We start from the raw sequence: 16,968 nt of genomic DNA on the forward strand, positions 1-16,968 counted from the left end.
GGCTGCAGCCCCAGCCCTCCGGGGCTGGGTGGGCTCCTGTGGGTGAGCCAGCCCCTGCCCGCGCCTAGTCGGCTGGGCTGGAAGGGTCCTGCCAGCTGCTTTGTTAATTCTCACACGTGCAGATGTAGACGGGGAGGTGCTGGGATGCTGTGAGCGGAGGTGAAGGAGCTGATGGCAGCACTGCGTTTGCTAGGCTGATGGGGTGGCAAGGGCAAGACGACGGGGTATGGCTCGGGGCTGTGTCCCCCCACCTGTCACCCACACGGGGACTGCAGGATGCTCCCAGGCCCTATGGGCTACTTTTTCTCCAGGAGAGCTAATTAATGGCCTTCATTTAGCAGGGCTGGATGGTAACTCTGCTTTGAAGCAGGGCTGGGGATGTCTCTGCGTGCTCACCTCCAACCGACCAGGCTGTGGATCGATGCAGAGCAGCACCATGGGTGGCAGGGAGAGGAGCTTTTGTTTGTTTTTTTTTTTTTCCCTTTATTGTGATTCCTTATATTCCTTTCCCTTTCTGTTTCGCTTCTCTCCAGTCTCTTTTTAATACGGGCTTATGTTTTTTGGCACTGGCTGTTTTCTAGCACAGCATGCCCCAGCCAGGCTGACGGGGGAGGATTTGCACTGCTCGCTGGGTAGTTAAGATGATAAAAGGCTCCTGTTGACTGAGACTGGGTCTGAGCAGGCAAAGATGTCCCGGCAATGCCTCTGCTCGGCTTCTCTTCGCATCCCTGGACAGCCCTGCTGTCCAAACAGGCACCGCCAGCCTCACTGCAAGAGCAGCTCAAACCCTCGTTGCAGAGATTTTTGCAGCGAGTATCCCTTGGGGCGGGGGGCAGCCCCTGCTCCCCAGATGGGCTCACCCCACCTGACAATGTGGAGATGGGTGCTGCTGCCAGCACCCATGAGATTCGGAGTTCCAGAGGTGACACCGCTCCCCAGCTCTCCAGAGCAGCAGTGTGAGCGATTTTGATTAACTGCTGGTGCCGGCAATGTGATGGGAATTGATGCTAATCCTGTCTCATCCACCGCTTGAGAAGATAGCTGAGCCCATCCTCCAAGGGGTGCCTGTGGAGGCTCATCAGGCACTTGAAAATTAATTATCAGCCCTGTAGAACAATGCGCGACCCTGCTATTATAATCAGTGGGGTCACATCCTTTTTGCGGCCCTCATCTACTGCAAGTTTGGTGGAGATTATTGTCTCCATGTTGGGAACAAGCTTTGGCTTTCTGCTCCGTGTTGGCCTGTGTGTGCGCCAGCCTAATTCCCGTCTGCAAAAAGCAGCTGGGACCTGGGGCAAGGTGCTGGCCAAACATCCCTGGGGATGCTGCTTATCCGCTACGGCTCAGCGTTGGCACTGGAGCCAGCTTCTCCCACCACGCTGCTGGGCTGACGCTGCTCACTGCAAGCCAGAGGGATGTTCAGGAGGAAAACCCAGCCTCCGCAGCCTGCCTGATCACAGCAGGTTGTGTTTTACTTGCTGGGACCTGTGTGGGATTTCAGGCGCCTGCTGGGAAGCTGGGAAGGGACAAGTCCTGGGTCTTGTGCATCCTCTGGGCTCGGCAGCCTCTGCGGAGCGGCAGGATGGTGCTGGAGGTGGCAGTGGGGCTGGGACATCCCCACAGGCTCAGGTCCCCTGGGCCTTCTGTTACACCCTTTTTTTTAATGGGTAATTATCTTGACAAGATAGAGTGGCTTGTCTGCTCCTTGAGAGATGAATGCGGGGAAAGGCCCAAAGTTGAGGGAGAAGATTAATAGCTCTTGTCAATAACGTGGAAGAAAGGATAACTTGACGGGTTTTGCATGAGTAATCTCCACGTAGTCCGAAAGCATTTTTATAACTTTGAAGGATGGGCTATAAATTCACCTCCTTGATATCATCCTTTCTTGTTGGTCAGTTTGCTATCAGTTTGCTTTAGTGTCTTGTCAGTAGCACGTTTCACTCTCCGTCCCGGTGCGGGGACCTCCAGGCATGTGGCTCTCGGGGCCGTCCCTGCTCAGCGAAGATTTGCTCAGCGTCCAGCGCTGGCTTCGTCCCACCTTCCTGCAGCAGGGAGGGAGGAGACCAGCAACTGCTGCTGCCTCGTGCCTTCTCTGTCCCCATCCGCACAGGCGCGTGCCCTGCTCTCCTGCAGTCCCTGGAAATCCCCACCTTACATCAGGGAGCATCCGTGCATGGTGGAGCCAGAATTAATTATTTTGGACACCCTTGCATGGCTTTCTAGGATGCCTCTGCCTCTCCAGAGGATGAAGGCCATGTCCTCAGCTCCCTGAGAAACTCTCCTTCCCTTTTGCTGTTGCTGAAGAAAGGACCTGTGGCCTGGCGGGGTGCCCGGGCGTGCTGCAGAGGCGGTGATGGAGATGCAGAGGCCATGGCTCTTCGTCGTGGCATGGGAGATGCTTTCTTAGCTGTAATTAACAGCATGCTACATTAATCGGTGTCTTTTGCTAAATGATTAACATGTTTCTGGTCCCATTAAGGACAGTTATGACAGGAGAGGCAGGCAGCTGTCGCTGTAATTACCAGATCCTTGCAGGATCCTGCATGCCTGGGTGGCTGGGGAGGCTGCAGGGGGGTGCAGGGTCAGCGGGGTGGGAGGATGGCAGAGGGTGACAAGGGGAGCAGGGTGACAGGAGACTTTGGGAAGTGAGATGGGGGACATGCACCCAGTGATGATACTGCCTGGGCAGTCCCTTGATGCTGCTGATAGAAACTGAGCTGGTGGGAGCTCCTGGCAAGATGAAGGAGATCAGCCCATGGGGTGAGGATGGGATGTTGATCACAGACCAGCCCATGTCCCACTGAGGGACCTGGGAGTACAGGGATGTCTGGGGGATGTGACACCCCAAGGGCTCTTGGAAGCACAGTTGGGTGCCAGCACCCACATTTTCAGAACTACGTTACAGGGAGGTTAGTTGGGTATTTCCCCAGTAAACGTGTTCCCTGGCTGCATGTCACCCTCCTCCTGCCTGCAGAGTCCAGCTCACGGACCCCAAACCTTCCCGTGTGCTGCTCAAGAGGGGCTGGGGTGAGAGCCACAGCGTCCCCCCAGCTGTCCCTCCTGACCCCTCCGGACAAGGGACACACAGGCGATGGGAGGACTTCCAGGGGGTGGAGAGGCTGGAGCCCAGAGCCCTGGCAGAGCAGATACAGCCGGTGACTTGGGCTGGCACTGTGAAATACATCTGCAATGTGGGGTTTGTGCTGGGGGGAGTCTGGTGGTGTTTGAGATGCGTTTCTGCCCTGCTGCACCTTCCCAGGGCATGCCAAGATAGCATAAGCTTCCCGCTGGGAAAGAGGTACCCTGGCTGGCTGATGGGTTTGTAGTTTTGGGAATGGTGTTGGAGTTTCCAGCTGCTTCAGTCCAGAGGGGGCTTGTTTGCAAGGGTTTGGCTGCAGCAGAAACGTCCCAGCGGAAAACGGCTGGGATGGCAGGGAGATGGCAGCCCTGCTTCATGTGTGTCTGCAGACCGAGAGCGGATCGGCCAGGACTCCTCGTATGAGCAGGAGGGCAAAGTTCAATTTGTCATCGACGCCGTCTACGCCATGGGGCACGCTCTGCACAACATGCACAAGAACCTGTGCCCTGGCAAGGTGGGGCTGTGCCCCATGATGGACCCAGTGGATGGTGTGGAGCTGCTCAAGTACATCCGCAACGTCAACTTCTCAGGTCTGTCCATGCCCGGGGCGGTGGGGAGGAGTGGTCCCATGGGGCTGGGTGTCTTGGGTTGTTCCCTGTGATGGGTCACACAGCAGCACCTGCAATTATTGGTGTTACCATTTGAGACTCGCCATGCTGCAAATGCTGGGTGCAAAGACGGGGTGGTTTTGCAGCAGCTCAGCAGATGAGGAGGTCTGAGCTTCTACTTCTGGGAGCCTTTGGAGAGTAACCTGACTGCGATCCTGCCCTCGCCCTGTGGTCCTGCCTGCCTGGCCTCTCCCCTTGCCCGCTCCCCCCGCTGCCTCCTCGCATCACGACTGGCAGAGGTCCCGCTGAGTCCCGCTGCTGTGTCCTTGTCCATCATTAGATCTCTGGAAACACATCTTTTCCTCTGTCTTCTTAATAAACATTTTCTCTGTCTTGTCCTCCTTATTACTTCTACGTATCTCCACTCTGTGATCTTCTCTGCAATGTCTCTTTTATTTATTTTTCCTCTTGCCTGATTTTTCTCTTCCTTGCTTTCATTAGTGTTTATTTGCACAGTTCACTTGATTTGACTTTAAAGCTGCTTTCCCCCCGCTTTTTAAAAGAAGCAGTAAACTGGCTGGTGTAACAGCGCTCGGTGCCTGGTGTTGCTCCGTGAGCTCTGGCTCCTGGGGTGGTTGGAGGGTTGATACCATCAGGTCCCTGCACCAGCTTGGGTTTGGGCTTGGTTTTCTTTTCCTCAGCTGTTTCCTCCACCCTGTGCCCGCTTTGGCATCATCCTGGCAGCTTGCAGCACTCCCAGCAGTGAGAAACCCCACGCCAAAGGGGAAGCATCAAACCAGAGCCCCCTTTGACAGCATCACCCAGAGCACCCCATTCTGCTGGGTGCTGAGCCCTCCCTTTCTTGCAGGCATTGCTGGGACTCCCGTGACGTTCAATGAGAACGGAGACGCGCCGGGGCGTTACGACATCTACCAGTACCAGATCAGGAACTCCACTCCTGAGTACAAAGTCATCGGGCAATGGACTGACCACCTCCACCTAAAAGTAAGGCTGGGGGCTGGCTGGTCCTGTGGCATGGCCGTGCCAAGGGGAAGGTCCGGCAGATTTCTCCTGCACCCACTGAGGCCATGTAGGGTGTAGCAAACCTGGCTGGGAGGCAGGAGCCCATGGGTGCAAGTTTGGCAGCCAAACTTGGGGAAGGGTCAGAGGGAAGGGTGTCCCCTGAGTACACGCTTGTGGTTCAGCCACGGTGACCCACCGTCAGCGTGTGTGACTATGTCCCACTGGCTCAGGCACCCAACTTTGCAGCTCTGGTAAGGGAATTAGAACCCAAAACAGAGCAGAGGGAGTTTTCTCAGGGAAGAAGGGACTTTGTTTTGGGTTTCTGGCGTTGAATCTTCCCAAAGGGCTGATGGAGAGCTTCACTGCCTCCCTGTCCCAGCTGGGTAGGGCTGGGGTCCTTCATGGGATGTACTGGTGGGGTGAGGGGCCGGATTCAGGCAATGCTGCCACAAGCAGAGGCGAGGCACCCCCTCATGCCCCAGGAATGCTTGACTGATGCCCAGCTCGAGCATCAGTAGGGCTGGTGCCATCTCGCCCCACAGGTGGAGAACATGCTGTGGCCGGGGGGCGGGAGCCAGCTCCCCAGCTCCATCTGCAGCCTGCCCTGCAAACCGGGCGAGAGGAAGAAGTTGGTGAAAGGCATTCCCTGCTGCTGGCACTGCGAGCGCTGCGATGGCTACCAGTACCAGCTGGATGAGTTCCACTGCAAGCGGTGCCACTTCAACGAGCGGCCCAACGAGAACCACACCAGCTGCACCCCCATCCCCATCATCAAGCTGGAGTGGAGCTCACCCTGGGCTGTGGTCCCTGTCTTTATCGCCATTGTGGGCATCATTGCCACCCTCTTCGTGGTGGTCACCTTTGTGCGCTACAACGATACGCCCATTGTCAAGGCATCGGGGCGGGAGCTGAGCTACGTCCTGCTGACGGGCATCTTCCTCTGCTATGCCACCACCTTCCTCATGATCGCTGAGCCCGATTTGAGCACATGCTCCTTGCGACGCATCTTCCTCGGGCTTGGCATGAGCATCAGCTATGCCGCCCTGCTCACCAAGACCAACCGCATCTACCGCATCTTCGAGCAGGGCAAGAAGTCGGTGAGTGCCCCCCGGTTCATCAGCCCTGCTTCCCAGCTGGTCATCACCTTCAGCCTCATCTCGCTGCAGCTCGTGGGTGTCTGCATCTGGTTCATCGTGGACCCGTCCCACTCTGTCATTGACTACGAGGACCAGCGGACTACAAACCCCCACTTTGCCCGGGGCATCCTCAAATGTGACATTTCGGACCTCTCCCTCATCTGTTTGCTTGGGTACAGCATGCTTCTCATGGTCACCTGCACTGTGTATGCTATTAAGACCCGTGGGGTCCCGGAGACCTTTAACGAAGCCAAACCCATCGGGTTCACCATGTACACTACTTGCATTGTGTGGTTAGCCTTCATCCCTATATTTTTTGGGACGTCGCAGTCGGCGGAAAAGGTAAGGGAGGTGGGGAGGGGTCTGGCTGGTGGACTGCAAGGAAAGGGGCTGAGAGAGGCTTACAGGTCCTAAGCAAGGAGGGGTGTTTCTCTGCGGTCCTGCAAGCTTGGGAATCATGGTGGGAAGAGTTGGTTTGCAAACTTCTTGCTCTGCTGGGGAGCAGAGACTTTCCTGTTTCATTTCCTCGCTCTGGTTTTCTGTGCCCTGGTGGCCCTGCTGCCCCTTGCCGGGCAGGGTAGCGGTGGGCAGCTCAGGCTGCTGCTCTGTGGGCTGGGGGACGATGAGCCCCCAAGGCAAATCCAGGTCCCCGGTGTCGTGAGCACCATTTCTGCATGGAAAAGGGACCAAGCACTGTCTAGCCAGCACCTTTTCCCAGTGCTGAGTCAGTGATGGAGGCTGGAGAGATGGAGCTGCCCTCCAAAATCTCCGAGAGCTGGAAGCACTGGAGGGCAAGGGTGAAGGAGAGGGAGCAGAGAAACCCCACAGCACGTCCCCTCCCTTTCCAGGATGCATGGCAGTTTGCAGCTTCTTACTCGATTACCATTTTGCTGTGATTTTAATTAACACCTGTGTGTTTGGCAACACGGCACCAACAACAAATTGCTCGGCTGGGCTGCGGCGGGCAAGGTGGCACAGAGCTGCGGGGGGAGCAGTGTGGCTGAGTGGTTTGGGGAGAAGAGCATCCCCTGCGACTCCGAATGTGACTCTGCACACAGTGTAGACGAGGCCCATGCCAGATAATTCCAGATGTGGATTTGTGCTGTGAAACAACCTGTCCGTCCATCCTCGTCCCCATCCTCACTTCCTGGAGGGTGGTCCTGGTGCCAGTACCCATGAGACTGAGGCCAGCCTGGGTGAAGCTCTGTGCTCAAGTGAGAGGGAGTGAGAACAAAGGAGAAAAATCTCATGAATGAGACCCAAATCCCCTTTGCCTGCCAGCCAAAACAAGAATTGCATTTATGTTAAATGGGAACAGCTCACGCCTGCCAGCCCGGAGCTGCCTGTGACAAATAAACCTCAGTGTTGCTATTCCCTGGAAATCCCTGGGGTGACCCACTGCCCGGATTCCCTCTCTGGACCCATCACAACTGGGACAGTGTCTCCCGGGTGTCCCCCCCGGTGATGCTGAGCTGCTGATGCCACGGCTTTTGGGAGCGCCTATTGCAGAAGGGCCAGGGGTGGTTTGCTGAGAGGTCTTTTGCTGTGGACACCAGAGTTTCAGACATGTCCTGGAGAGCTGGCTCTGCTCAAAGCATCACACCCTGGAGCTCCAGCAGGCCGGGTCTGCACAAGCACCTTTAACCTTGGCTCAGCCAAAAAGCCTTTACCGAGCTAGCCGGCGTTGGCTGGAAGTGTGCAGGAGAATTAAAGGAAATAAACGGAGCCTTTTGCAGCATTTCCATTTTGATGAGATGGCAGGGGAGATACTAACAAGAAAGCAGGTTTTTTAAGAAATTACTGCAAAACAAAAGCTCCCTTAAAGCCTCCTTAATGTGCTCGGCATACTGTGGGTAATAAAGATGGAAATGATAATGATTGTAGATTATGCGCAAGGTTGCTCACCTCTTCACTGCAGCTTGTCATGGGATAATTTAGGGCTGCCGAAAACTGGCTGTCAAGCAGCAGTTCGACAATAGGCTGTGCCTCACTTTGGGGGCTTGTAATGTGCAGGGCTTCTCTGTTATTAGGCTGCTAACAAGCTGATTAGAGGCGGAAAAAGTGATGTTCCCAACTCCCCTTGGATGCAGCTCTATTTCTCAAAGCCTGCCACTGCCACGGTGCCTGCTGAGCAATCCCAGGAGGGGTTTGTGGTGTTTCAGCTTGGTGCTTGGCTGTGCTGCCATGGGACATGAGCTCCAAGCATCTCCAGGCTGTGGCTGAAGGGTGATGGATGCACTCAGAGGGGCAGCTAGAGGAATTGGGTGCTCGGTGCTGCCCCGATGCTTTAGCTGCTGGTTTTCAGTCTTGGCAAGAAAAAGGTAAGAAAGGCATCCTTATGCAGCTTGCACAGAGGATCTGGCTCTGAGCACATCCTTGGGATGAAAATCAGGAGTGTTGGCATTGGCATCACCCCGTGGTGGTGCTGGTGCTGCCCGGGATGCTCAGCAGTGTGTCCCCAGGTCACTGCAGGGAGGGATCCCCTTGCCTTCGCCCCATTGCTGCCGGGACCAAGGCCCTGTTGGGCTCTGTGGAGGGTCAGCACACCTGGGAAAAGAAAAGCCAGGGGCATCGGCTGGGCTGTTGTTCTCCCCACAGAGCATGGCCTGAGTTCTGCTTGAGTCCTGAGGATGCCATGGGGCAGACCCACAGCTCCAAACAGTGCTCAGCACCTCTGCTCAAAGCCCATCTGAGGCTGTGGCCAAGGCTGCCTCATGGCCCAGAAGAGCTGGATAAAAATCTCAATTTTTATTTTATTTTGCTTTACCTCGTGCCTACAACTTTGCATGGAGGTGGCATATTATTATAACAAGTCCCCCAAGCCTTTTCTCAAAAGAACCTCTTATCCCTGCCGATCCCAGCGGATTACAGAAATAGCAATAACAGAGGATCTAAAGAAAGAGACAATTTCCTGCACTGATAAGGCAGCAGCTGAACAGTGGTGTCATTGTCTGGTTCTCTGTTTATCACATTTGCTTTCAGCAAAGGAAAAGAGGGAGAGAGGAAGGAATGAAAAGGACTGTCCAGTGATTTGTTTAGCAGCACTGGATGAGGGTTGAGTGGGTTTTCCCTTCCCCAACACCTGTGGTGGTGCAAAATCTCTTGTAGCTGAGCCAGGCATGGATTTAGAGCAGGGGAGTATCCAACTGATGGCAGAGATTTGTTCTGGGACAAACACAGGCTGTGCCTGGAGCTTGGGCTGCTCCGCCGGGGCAAGACAGGCTCATCCAGCCTTGGGGCAAAGGCTGAGCACAGTGCTGGGCTTGGGAAATTGTGCTGGGTATTTAGGTTGCTGTGGTCCCTTGACACAGCGTCATCATCTTGAGTCAGAGACAGGCTGTGTTCTTTGATCCTATCCATGAAGCAGCGGATGCTGCTGAACCAGGAGCTGTAAGTTCTTTGATAACTGCAGCGCTTGGCTCAAAGGGCTCCGGAGGAAACTCAAGTGTCGTTAACGGAGGGGCAAAGTGGGGTCCTGGGCTGGAAAGCAATTAAGAGAGTAGGAACCAAGAGAAGTGAGAAATGGTCATTTTTTTGATGTGGCAAAAGGTTAACTGTGCAGTGCTTCGTGGCTGTGGTTAGACTCCAGGCTAAAAATATTCCTCTCTGAGTTGAAAAGGGCTTGCTGTGGTGTGATACAAAGCGACTGAGGTCAGCGCGGGCTGCAGAAAACGGGGCTGTTTCTGGCAAACGCATCATTAGAGTAGCCATGGTGGCCCTGTGAGCCCCCAAAGGTGCTGCAGGGACTGGAGGAGGGCTAAGAGATGGGGGGGAGCATGGAGAACCTGGAGCTGCGGGTCTGGGTGGAGGGGAGTCCCTGGTGGCACTGAGAGATGGAGACCCTGCCCAGGCGCGTAGAGGGACGCGTGCGTGGAGATGTCTTGTCTGAGCTGAAGCTCAGCTGCTCTCTCCACTTTGCTGAAACGCCTCCGAGTCCCGAGGCATGGGTGGGAGTCACTGCAGAGGCAAGAAATATGGAAATCACTGGGCTGAAAAGTGAGGCTCCTCCAAAAGGCATCTGCTGAGGACCAGGAGGGTGGGCAGGCGGGGGAGCCGGGGAGGTGAAGGGCAGCTGAGCCTCCGCTGTGCCCCATGGGGTCGTGCTGAGCAGAGCTGTGCTGGCCCCTGGAACAGAGGTTGGGGTGCCTGCGGTTCGTGTCCCAGTGCTGCCCTCATTCCTGGCAAGTCCAGGACACCTGCGGCAAAGTCTGTAGAGTTGCAGTGTGAAAAAAAATAAAGGAAGGATAAAAAAAAAAAAAAAAAAAAAGGAGCAGATATTCTGGCACAGCTATATGTTTTGACTTTCCTTGATGAAATGACATTTTTAGTTCCAAAAACTGCCTAGATTGACTCTGCGTGCATATAGAGAGAAGGTGGAACAAACAAACCAGCGCATGTGACAGCAGGAGGTTTTATTCTGGGGACAAACAAAACTTTTCAGTTGACTCAGAACAAGCTTTGTTGGTTTTTCTTCTTTTGGGTTGAGTTGGAATGCTTTGGGCTGCTGTGTTTGTTTTCTTTGCATGGTCACAGCTGAGACTTGCTGGTCCTGGGGTGGGATGGCAGCCCCGGCTGGGAGCTGTTGCCTCCTGCCAGCTCACACTCGTGGGATGGAGCTACCTTCATGCACCTTCTCCCCAGGGAGCTGTGTAGAGCCTCTGCCTCATCTCCTGTCCTCCATCACCTGTTTGCTCTAGTGACTCCAGAAAATAAGCGCCCAGGTTAAGTGTGCGTGGCTTGGGGAGGTGAGGACCCCCTGCCCTCCCTGATGCTGCAGCCCCCAGGCTTCCCCTGGCTCCTTCAGGTCCTGCCGCTTTGCAGGGCACTAAATCCCATGTATGAAACAACTACAGAAGAAACTCTGGATACCACGCTGTGACTGAGTTATGGGATAAAGTTCAGGAACTGCCTTCAGCCTCCTTCTGAAACCTTGTTAGCAACCTGAAAAAGAGCCATGGCATCTAAGCACAGCTGGAAAAGAAAAAAAAGTGCATGCCAAGGCACCCAAAGACCTAGAGCCCCCTCCCTGCTCAGCCCAGAGAGCCAGCATGTGAGCAACACAGCAGAGAGGATGCTGGAGAGAACAGAGCCCTGTGCCAGGAGCAGGGATGCTGACACGGCAGGGATGCTCATGGAGGGGCTTGACCACCTGGTCTCCCCATGTTGCTTAGGGGCGAGAGGTGGGGATGGACAGAGGGAAAGGGTCTCTTCACCTCCCATTGCTGCCTGCTTCAGATGCCCTCAGCTTGTGAGGAGCCTGCCAAATGCTTTCCATAGAAAAAATGGATTATTCTACAGTCAGATTAATGGGCTTTCATTTTGCAAAACATCTGTCACTGTTAGTCCTGGACAGTGAGCGTGAAATTAGTTTTGACTGCAGAAAGGCAACGTCGGTGTGTAATATGTGACTTACATGACAACGGCCCAGGCAACCAGCTGGGGAATGGGAATTACCTGTTGAAAGGAGATGGGGGAGCAGGGGGTGCCCTGGGAGTGGGTGTCCTTGCTGTGCCCATCACCGCAGCATTGGAGCTCCTGCCCTGCAGCTGGTGAAGCATGTGCTGTGAGTGCTGGGGAGGAGAGAGGGTGGGTGAAGAGGGTGTGGGGGGTCTGTCTCTGGTGATGTTTTTGCGTTGAGATGCTGGCAGGTTGCTGCCGGAGTATGCATGAGTGCTGGGAGGGCTTGGCACAGGGAGGCTGTGCCAGGGCCCCGAAATGCGGGTCAGGGCATCAGCACAGCCTCCCTGTGTTTGCAGGTGGGGAAGCAGCAGAAATGAGCTGAAGGCCTCTCCAGGTGCACCTTGGCCCATGCAACAAGTCAAGTCTGACGTTTAAGATCCAATACTGCCAACATTTGCAACCCTGGCTCCCCACCCCTTCATTTCTTTAACCCCAACTTTTCCGTGTTGCCCCGTTTCCTCTCCTCCTTTCCCAGCTGACCCTTTCTGGATCCTACAGAGCCGCGGTGGGTCTCAGCTCATGCCCTTGTGTCTTGCAGATGTACATCCAGACCACGACGCTCACCATCTCGGTGAGTCTGAGTGCCTCGGTGTCCCTGGGCATGCTCTACATGCCCAAGGTGTACATCATCCTTTTCCACCCGGAGCAGAACGTCCCTAAGCGCAAGCGGAGCCTCAAGGCGGTGGTGACAGCGGCCACCATGTCCAACAAATTCTCTCAGAAGGGAGGTTTCCGCCCCAATGGAGAAGCTAAATCAGAGCTCTGCGAAAATCTGGAAACACAAGGTAACGTGGCTCCCCATGGGGTTGGGAAGCTGGTTCTGCCGAGGACCGATGTGGTGCTGAGGAGCCCAAAGCCCTGGCTCGCCGGTGGGCTGTAGCTGTGCTGTCCTCCATGGGCAATGCCGGCAGCGCTGCTCCTTGGCAAAGGGACGTCTCAGCTCCCTCCCGCTCCATGGCTTGGCCCGCTGTCCCCCAGGAGCCAGGGCAGCGTGGGAAGGGATGCATCTCGCAGGCTAGGGGCCACGCTGCACCCCGCTGTACCCAAAGCCACCCTGAGGAGGGAGGTGTGCTCTGGTTATCTGTGCTCCAGCCGGGGCATGAGCTGGCTTTTGGCAAGGGGACAGCATCATCTGTCTGTGGGCAGGGGAGATCCTCCCTTCATTAATACCCACCCAAGAAATGCCGTTTTCCATCACCGCAGCCAAAATAGCTGATCCTCCCTCTGATCAGGATCACTCCTAGCGCTCCGGTCCCTCCACAGGCCTGTTTGCATTATCCCATAGGAAATGCTGCTGGGCGGGTAGCAGGGGGGATAACGCTGGAGACACGCTCCTGCTGCTGCTGGGTGAGATGCTGGCTGGGGCACACAGAAATCTGCTCGAACACCTGGAAAAGGATCCTAACAGCCAACCCTGGGTGCCTGGAGCTGCTCCCGGGCAGGGTCTGGTGTGGCTGATGGAGAACGGTGTTTGCTGTCTGCCTGCGGGCTGTTCCCAGGGCCAGGCTGGGGCTAAGGCTGACACAGGGACAGAGCCACCAATCTCCCCTGGGAAGAGAGGCTGGGGGCTTGGGAAACCCTGGCAAACTGGGTGCACACCTCTTCTGTGGTTGGGTTTCCAAAACCAGAGCCTTGCAGGAGGAAGAGTTGTTGGAGCCAGTGCTGCTGGGCTCCTTTGTGAAGGGAAATCCCATCTGGCCTTAATCTGAAAAAAACACCATGGAAATACAAATGTTCCTCATGTATCAGCAGAGTTTCTGGTTTCCAGCATCAGTGGGATGGAGACCAAACAGCATTTCCATGGAAAGCCATGACTGCCTTTGTAATCCCAGACTCTCTTTCCAACCTGAGCTATTTAATATCCCTTGGCATCTCCGTATAACCTCTGTATCCACATCGCTCTGTGTAATGCCTCTCGCTGGCGGTGGGTCTGTACGCGATGTCTCTCTGTAAGCAGTCTTTCTGCATAATTGACTTTCATCTACCTGTCTGCATTGTGAAGGGCAGCTACATGGTCATCTACCTGTCTGCATTGTGAAGGGCAGCTACATGGTCAGACCCCCCTCACCGCCCGTGCTGGAGGTGGCTTTTGTCAGCCGCTCTTGCAGGTCTGTGGTCCTATCCCAGCATGGCAGTGGGTAGGGGTCCCTCTGTTACCCCTGCTTTGTCTGTGCAAGGGATGCTTCACGCAAGGTTGGGGGGATGTGCGGGCTCCCCACAGGAAGGGCTTGGTGGGAGCGTGCCAGCCCTGTCCTGGGGTGCCAGATTTCCCATGGCATCAGTGTCACAGGCTGTGATGCTGTGCACGCGTGACCTCATCTCCCTCCAGCCACACACGGCTCCTGGCCAGGGCTCTGCTGGCACGAAGGGCCAGTACCTGCTTTGCAGTGGCACTCGGGGGCCTGGCTGCAGCAAGCACCTCGTCCAGGACCTGAACCCAAACATTCCCATATGCTCTCAGCTGTGCTGAGCATCCTTCTCCCCCACGGGATTTGCAGCAGGAGCCTCTGGGGACTGTATGTGCCGGGAGCCGGGATTGCTGAGCCTCCTGTCTGCCGCATCTCCAGCTCCGATGTGTCTCGCATGGGGAATGCGGGAGCTTGGTGCGGATGCGGCTGGCAGCGCGCCCCTGAGGTGTGCCAAGGCAAGCAGCTGGGCACATCGTCGATACTGGGGACAGAAGGCACGGTGGGGTTGTCAGCACAGCACCAAGGGGCTGTTTTTCACTCTGTCACTGGCAGGTCACGTATCCTTAAATAAACAACAGAATAAATAATTTGCAGGACTTTGATATGGACAGATTGGCTATGAAAACACTGAAGCTAACAAATAGCTCTGTCAGCTCTAATTTCTTATGGCCTATCTAATTGTTATCTGGGAACACCAGTCTGAAATCTGCAGCAAGGTTCATTTGTCAGCAAGGCACTGAGACAGAGGGAGTGCTGCTGGGTGTCCCCTCCGCGCGGTGCTGTGGGGATGGATGGTCTCCACAGGGGACGTGTTCGTGCTGCTCATGGTGTCGGGCTTTGCTGTCTGTCCCAGCACCTGTCCGTGTCCTTGGCTAGAGGATGTCCGTGTGTCTGCTGGTCCTGGGGACCCCAGGGTGGGATCTCAACAGAGCATCGTGCCTGGCTGGAGCACTGAGACAAGCCAAGGCGTTGCAAGCTGCCACTACCACCTCTCCCTGAGCTGTGGCTGCTGCTAAAAGCAAGTGACATTCTGCAGCCTCTAAGCCCGAAGGCAGCGGTGCAGCCCTGTGGGGAGCAGGAGGATTTATTGCTATCTGGCATTTTTCTGGCTCTGGGCCTTGCTGCCACTCCCCTGGTGTCAGTCTGGGATGTGCGGTGGCTTTGTAGCCATTGCTGCTTCCCTCCTTCTGTGTTCAACCCTGACCCGAGGGCTGGGGAAGCTGGAACGTGGCAGCAGGTTTGAGTAGGTGCCTGCTCCTCCAGCACCCGAGCATGGGCACAGGGATCCCTGGCTGAGGGACACAGCTAGGCTGGCTGGCTTCATGCCACCCACTGCCGGCATTGGCAGTGCCCTGCGGCTCGGCTGCTATGGACCGGTGTGCTGGGGTGCAGGGCACCCAGCTTGGACCCCAGATTGTGCTCTTGCAGGGCTGGGGCAAGCTGAGGAACATGGACCACCTGTTGGTTTGTCTGGAAGAGGCTGCAGAAGGAGGTTAAAAGGAGCCTGAGAGCACATTCCCATGACTCGTGTCACATCCCAGGGTTGCTCTTCAGGATGAACTGTCTTTAGAGAGCCCCCAAGGGCTGCTGTGGGGCTCAGCCCCTCTGCTATGGCTCGGTGCCCCATACAGGGAATGATCCCAAGTGCCAGCGCTGGCCAGATCCATGAGCAAATTCTGTGTCACATCCCCACCAGCATCTCATGGCAAAACGGTCAGGTCAGGGTGATGGGATGGGAGCCAGAAAGGGAGGGTGGACCTCATTAATGATACATGTGAGGTTTGTCTCTCTCTCCAGCACTGGCTACCAAACAGACCTACGTCAGCTATAGCAACCATGCAATTTAGCTCCAGCGATCACAACTGCCTGGCATAGAGGGAGGCTGCGGATGCCACGACGCAGGAGGGAGCTGAGTCGCATCACTCATGGCAGGACGCTGGAGGGGGAGCCGGAGGGGATGGGGAGGTGGCAGCGGGGGGCACATGCTCCTGGTGGGGCCACTGGGCAGAGCTCCTGGGGAAGATGGCGATCAACAGCAGCAAAAAAACCCATAAAGAAACAATAAAAATAAACCACCGACCACCGTGACAATGCATGCCTCCCCGAGGAGGAAGAGGAACAGTTGAGTAGGGAGGATGTAGTGTGGGGAAGAGGTGACGGACTTCAGCAAATCTTTGGGGTTTTTTTCTGTATCTTGGCAAAAAAAAAAAAAAAAAAGAGACCCAACATTTTCCCTTTTCTGGAATTTGTGAGGTTGTTTGTGGTTGTGCAGAACCTTCTGTTTTCTATTTCTTTTTTTTTAATCCTCCATTTTCTTTTGTTCCTGTCTTCCTCCGTTCCTCTTCACTCTCTCTCCCGTATCCTACCAAATTCTATATGTTGCAAAAAGAAAAATAAATAAAAATACATAAAATTTAAATAAAAAACAGACAAGAAAATAAAATGAAATAAAACCTAGACTGTGTTCAAAGTGCTGATTTCTATAGGTGGTTAATTAATGTATGTGATGACCATATGGATTGAAATATGTCTGCTTTATGTACTGACCAGTCAAAAAACAAAACACACACAAAAAAAACAAAGTTCAGTGCCTGGATGTTTATGAATTATTCGATGACTGTGTAGAGCATGATCATTTTTATACAAGGAGATTTCTAATAAAAGACCATGGTTTTGCACTCAGCGTTTGGTGTCTCTTGGTGACTGTTCGTTCCAGGCTCCAGGAGGTGACTTGGTCTTGGCTGGCAGGGAAGGGTTTGGGTGGCCTAGTGCATCAGGCCAGCGTGGGGCTTGGTGTCCTTCTTCTCCAGGTCATGAGGGTCCTGGTGAGGGCAGAGCTCAGCATCACTCCGGCTCAGTGCGCTGGGGCACGCGCTGTAGCCTGCGCTGCACCAGCGCTCAGGGCAGGATCTGGGGCACAAAGGGCTGATTCCTCCTTGTTTGCTTTTTCCCAGGGTGTGGGGGGATGCTGGGGGGATGGAGCAGGGAGGAAGGGATATTTAGAGATTTCCCCCCACCTTCAGAGGCAACTCCACCCTCCCCATCAGGACCAATCTGGGCTAATTAGGGAGTTGCCAGCCAACAAAAGCAGCTCTGCCCTTTCTGGGGGGAGGGTTCCTCTTCCTAGTTCCAGCTGCCATTTGGGATGGTGCAGGTATGTGGTTGTTCAGAATCTCGGTCTTGTCTGTTCTGGGGAGGTCTGGTGTGTTTGCTGCCAGTGTCTCTGTGCTCTTGGAAAGGGGGTGGTTGTGCTTGTTTGCTCCTGGGTGAGGAGAGGATGCTCTGAGCTTGTCTTTTGGAGAGGAGATGTGGGAAGGAGGCAGAGGAAGATGCTGCTACCTGCCCCAGGGAGGTGGGCTGCCTCCAGCTTTTGGGCAGGTTGTTGCTTTAGGTGCCCAGCAAAAGTGCTGGAGCTGGTGGTGGCATCCTGACCTGGCACAGGCAACGAAAGCAATGGGATGGCTCCCCACCCC

The 16,968-nt window shown here is 55.1% G+C and overlaps 1 protein-coding gene across 1 annotated transcript in view; it reads left to right on the plus strand.

Moving 5' to 3' along the window:
• The window catches only part of GRM4 (glutamate metabotropic receptor 4), a 53,680-nt gene extending 37,502 nt beyond the window's left edge, over nt 1-16,178 (plus strand). Inside the window, 5 exon segments of the mRNA XM_055819970.1 lie at nt 3,469-3,669; nt 4,556-4,692; nt 5,253-6,188; nt 11,845-12,091; nt 15,293-16,178. Coding sequence (XP_055675945.1) covers nt 3,469-3,669; nt 4,556-4,692; nt 5,253-6,188; nt 11,845-12,091; nt 15,293-15,342 — 1,571 coding nt within the window. The 3' untranslated portion in view covers nt 15,343-16,178.
• Nucleotides 16,179-16,968: the final 790 nt, after the last annotated feature.

Source organism: Falco peregrinus, chromosome 16 (assembly GCF_023634155.1).
Source record: "Falco peregrinus isolate bFalPer1 chromosome 16, bFalPer1.pri, whole genome shotgun sequence".
NCBI classification, from domain to species: domain Eukaryota; kingdom Metazoa; phylum Chordata; class Aves; order Falconiformes; family Falconidae; genus Falco; species Falco peregrinus.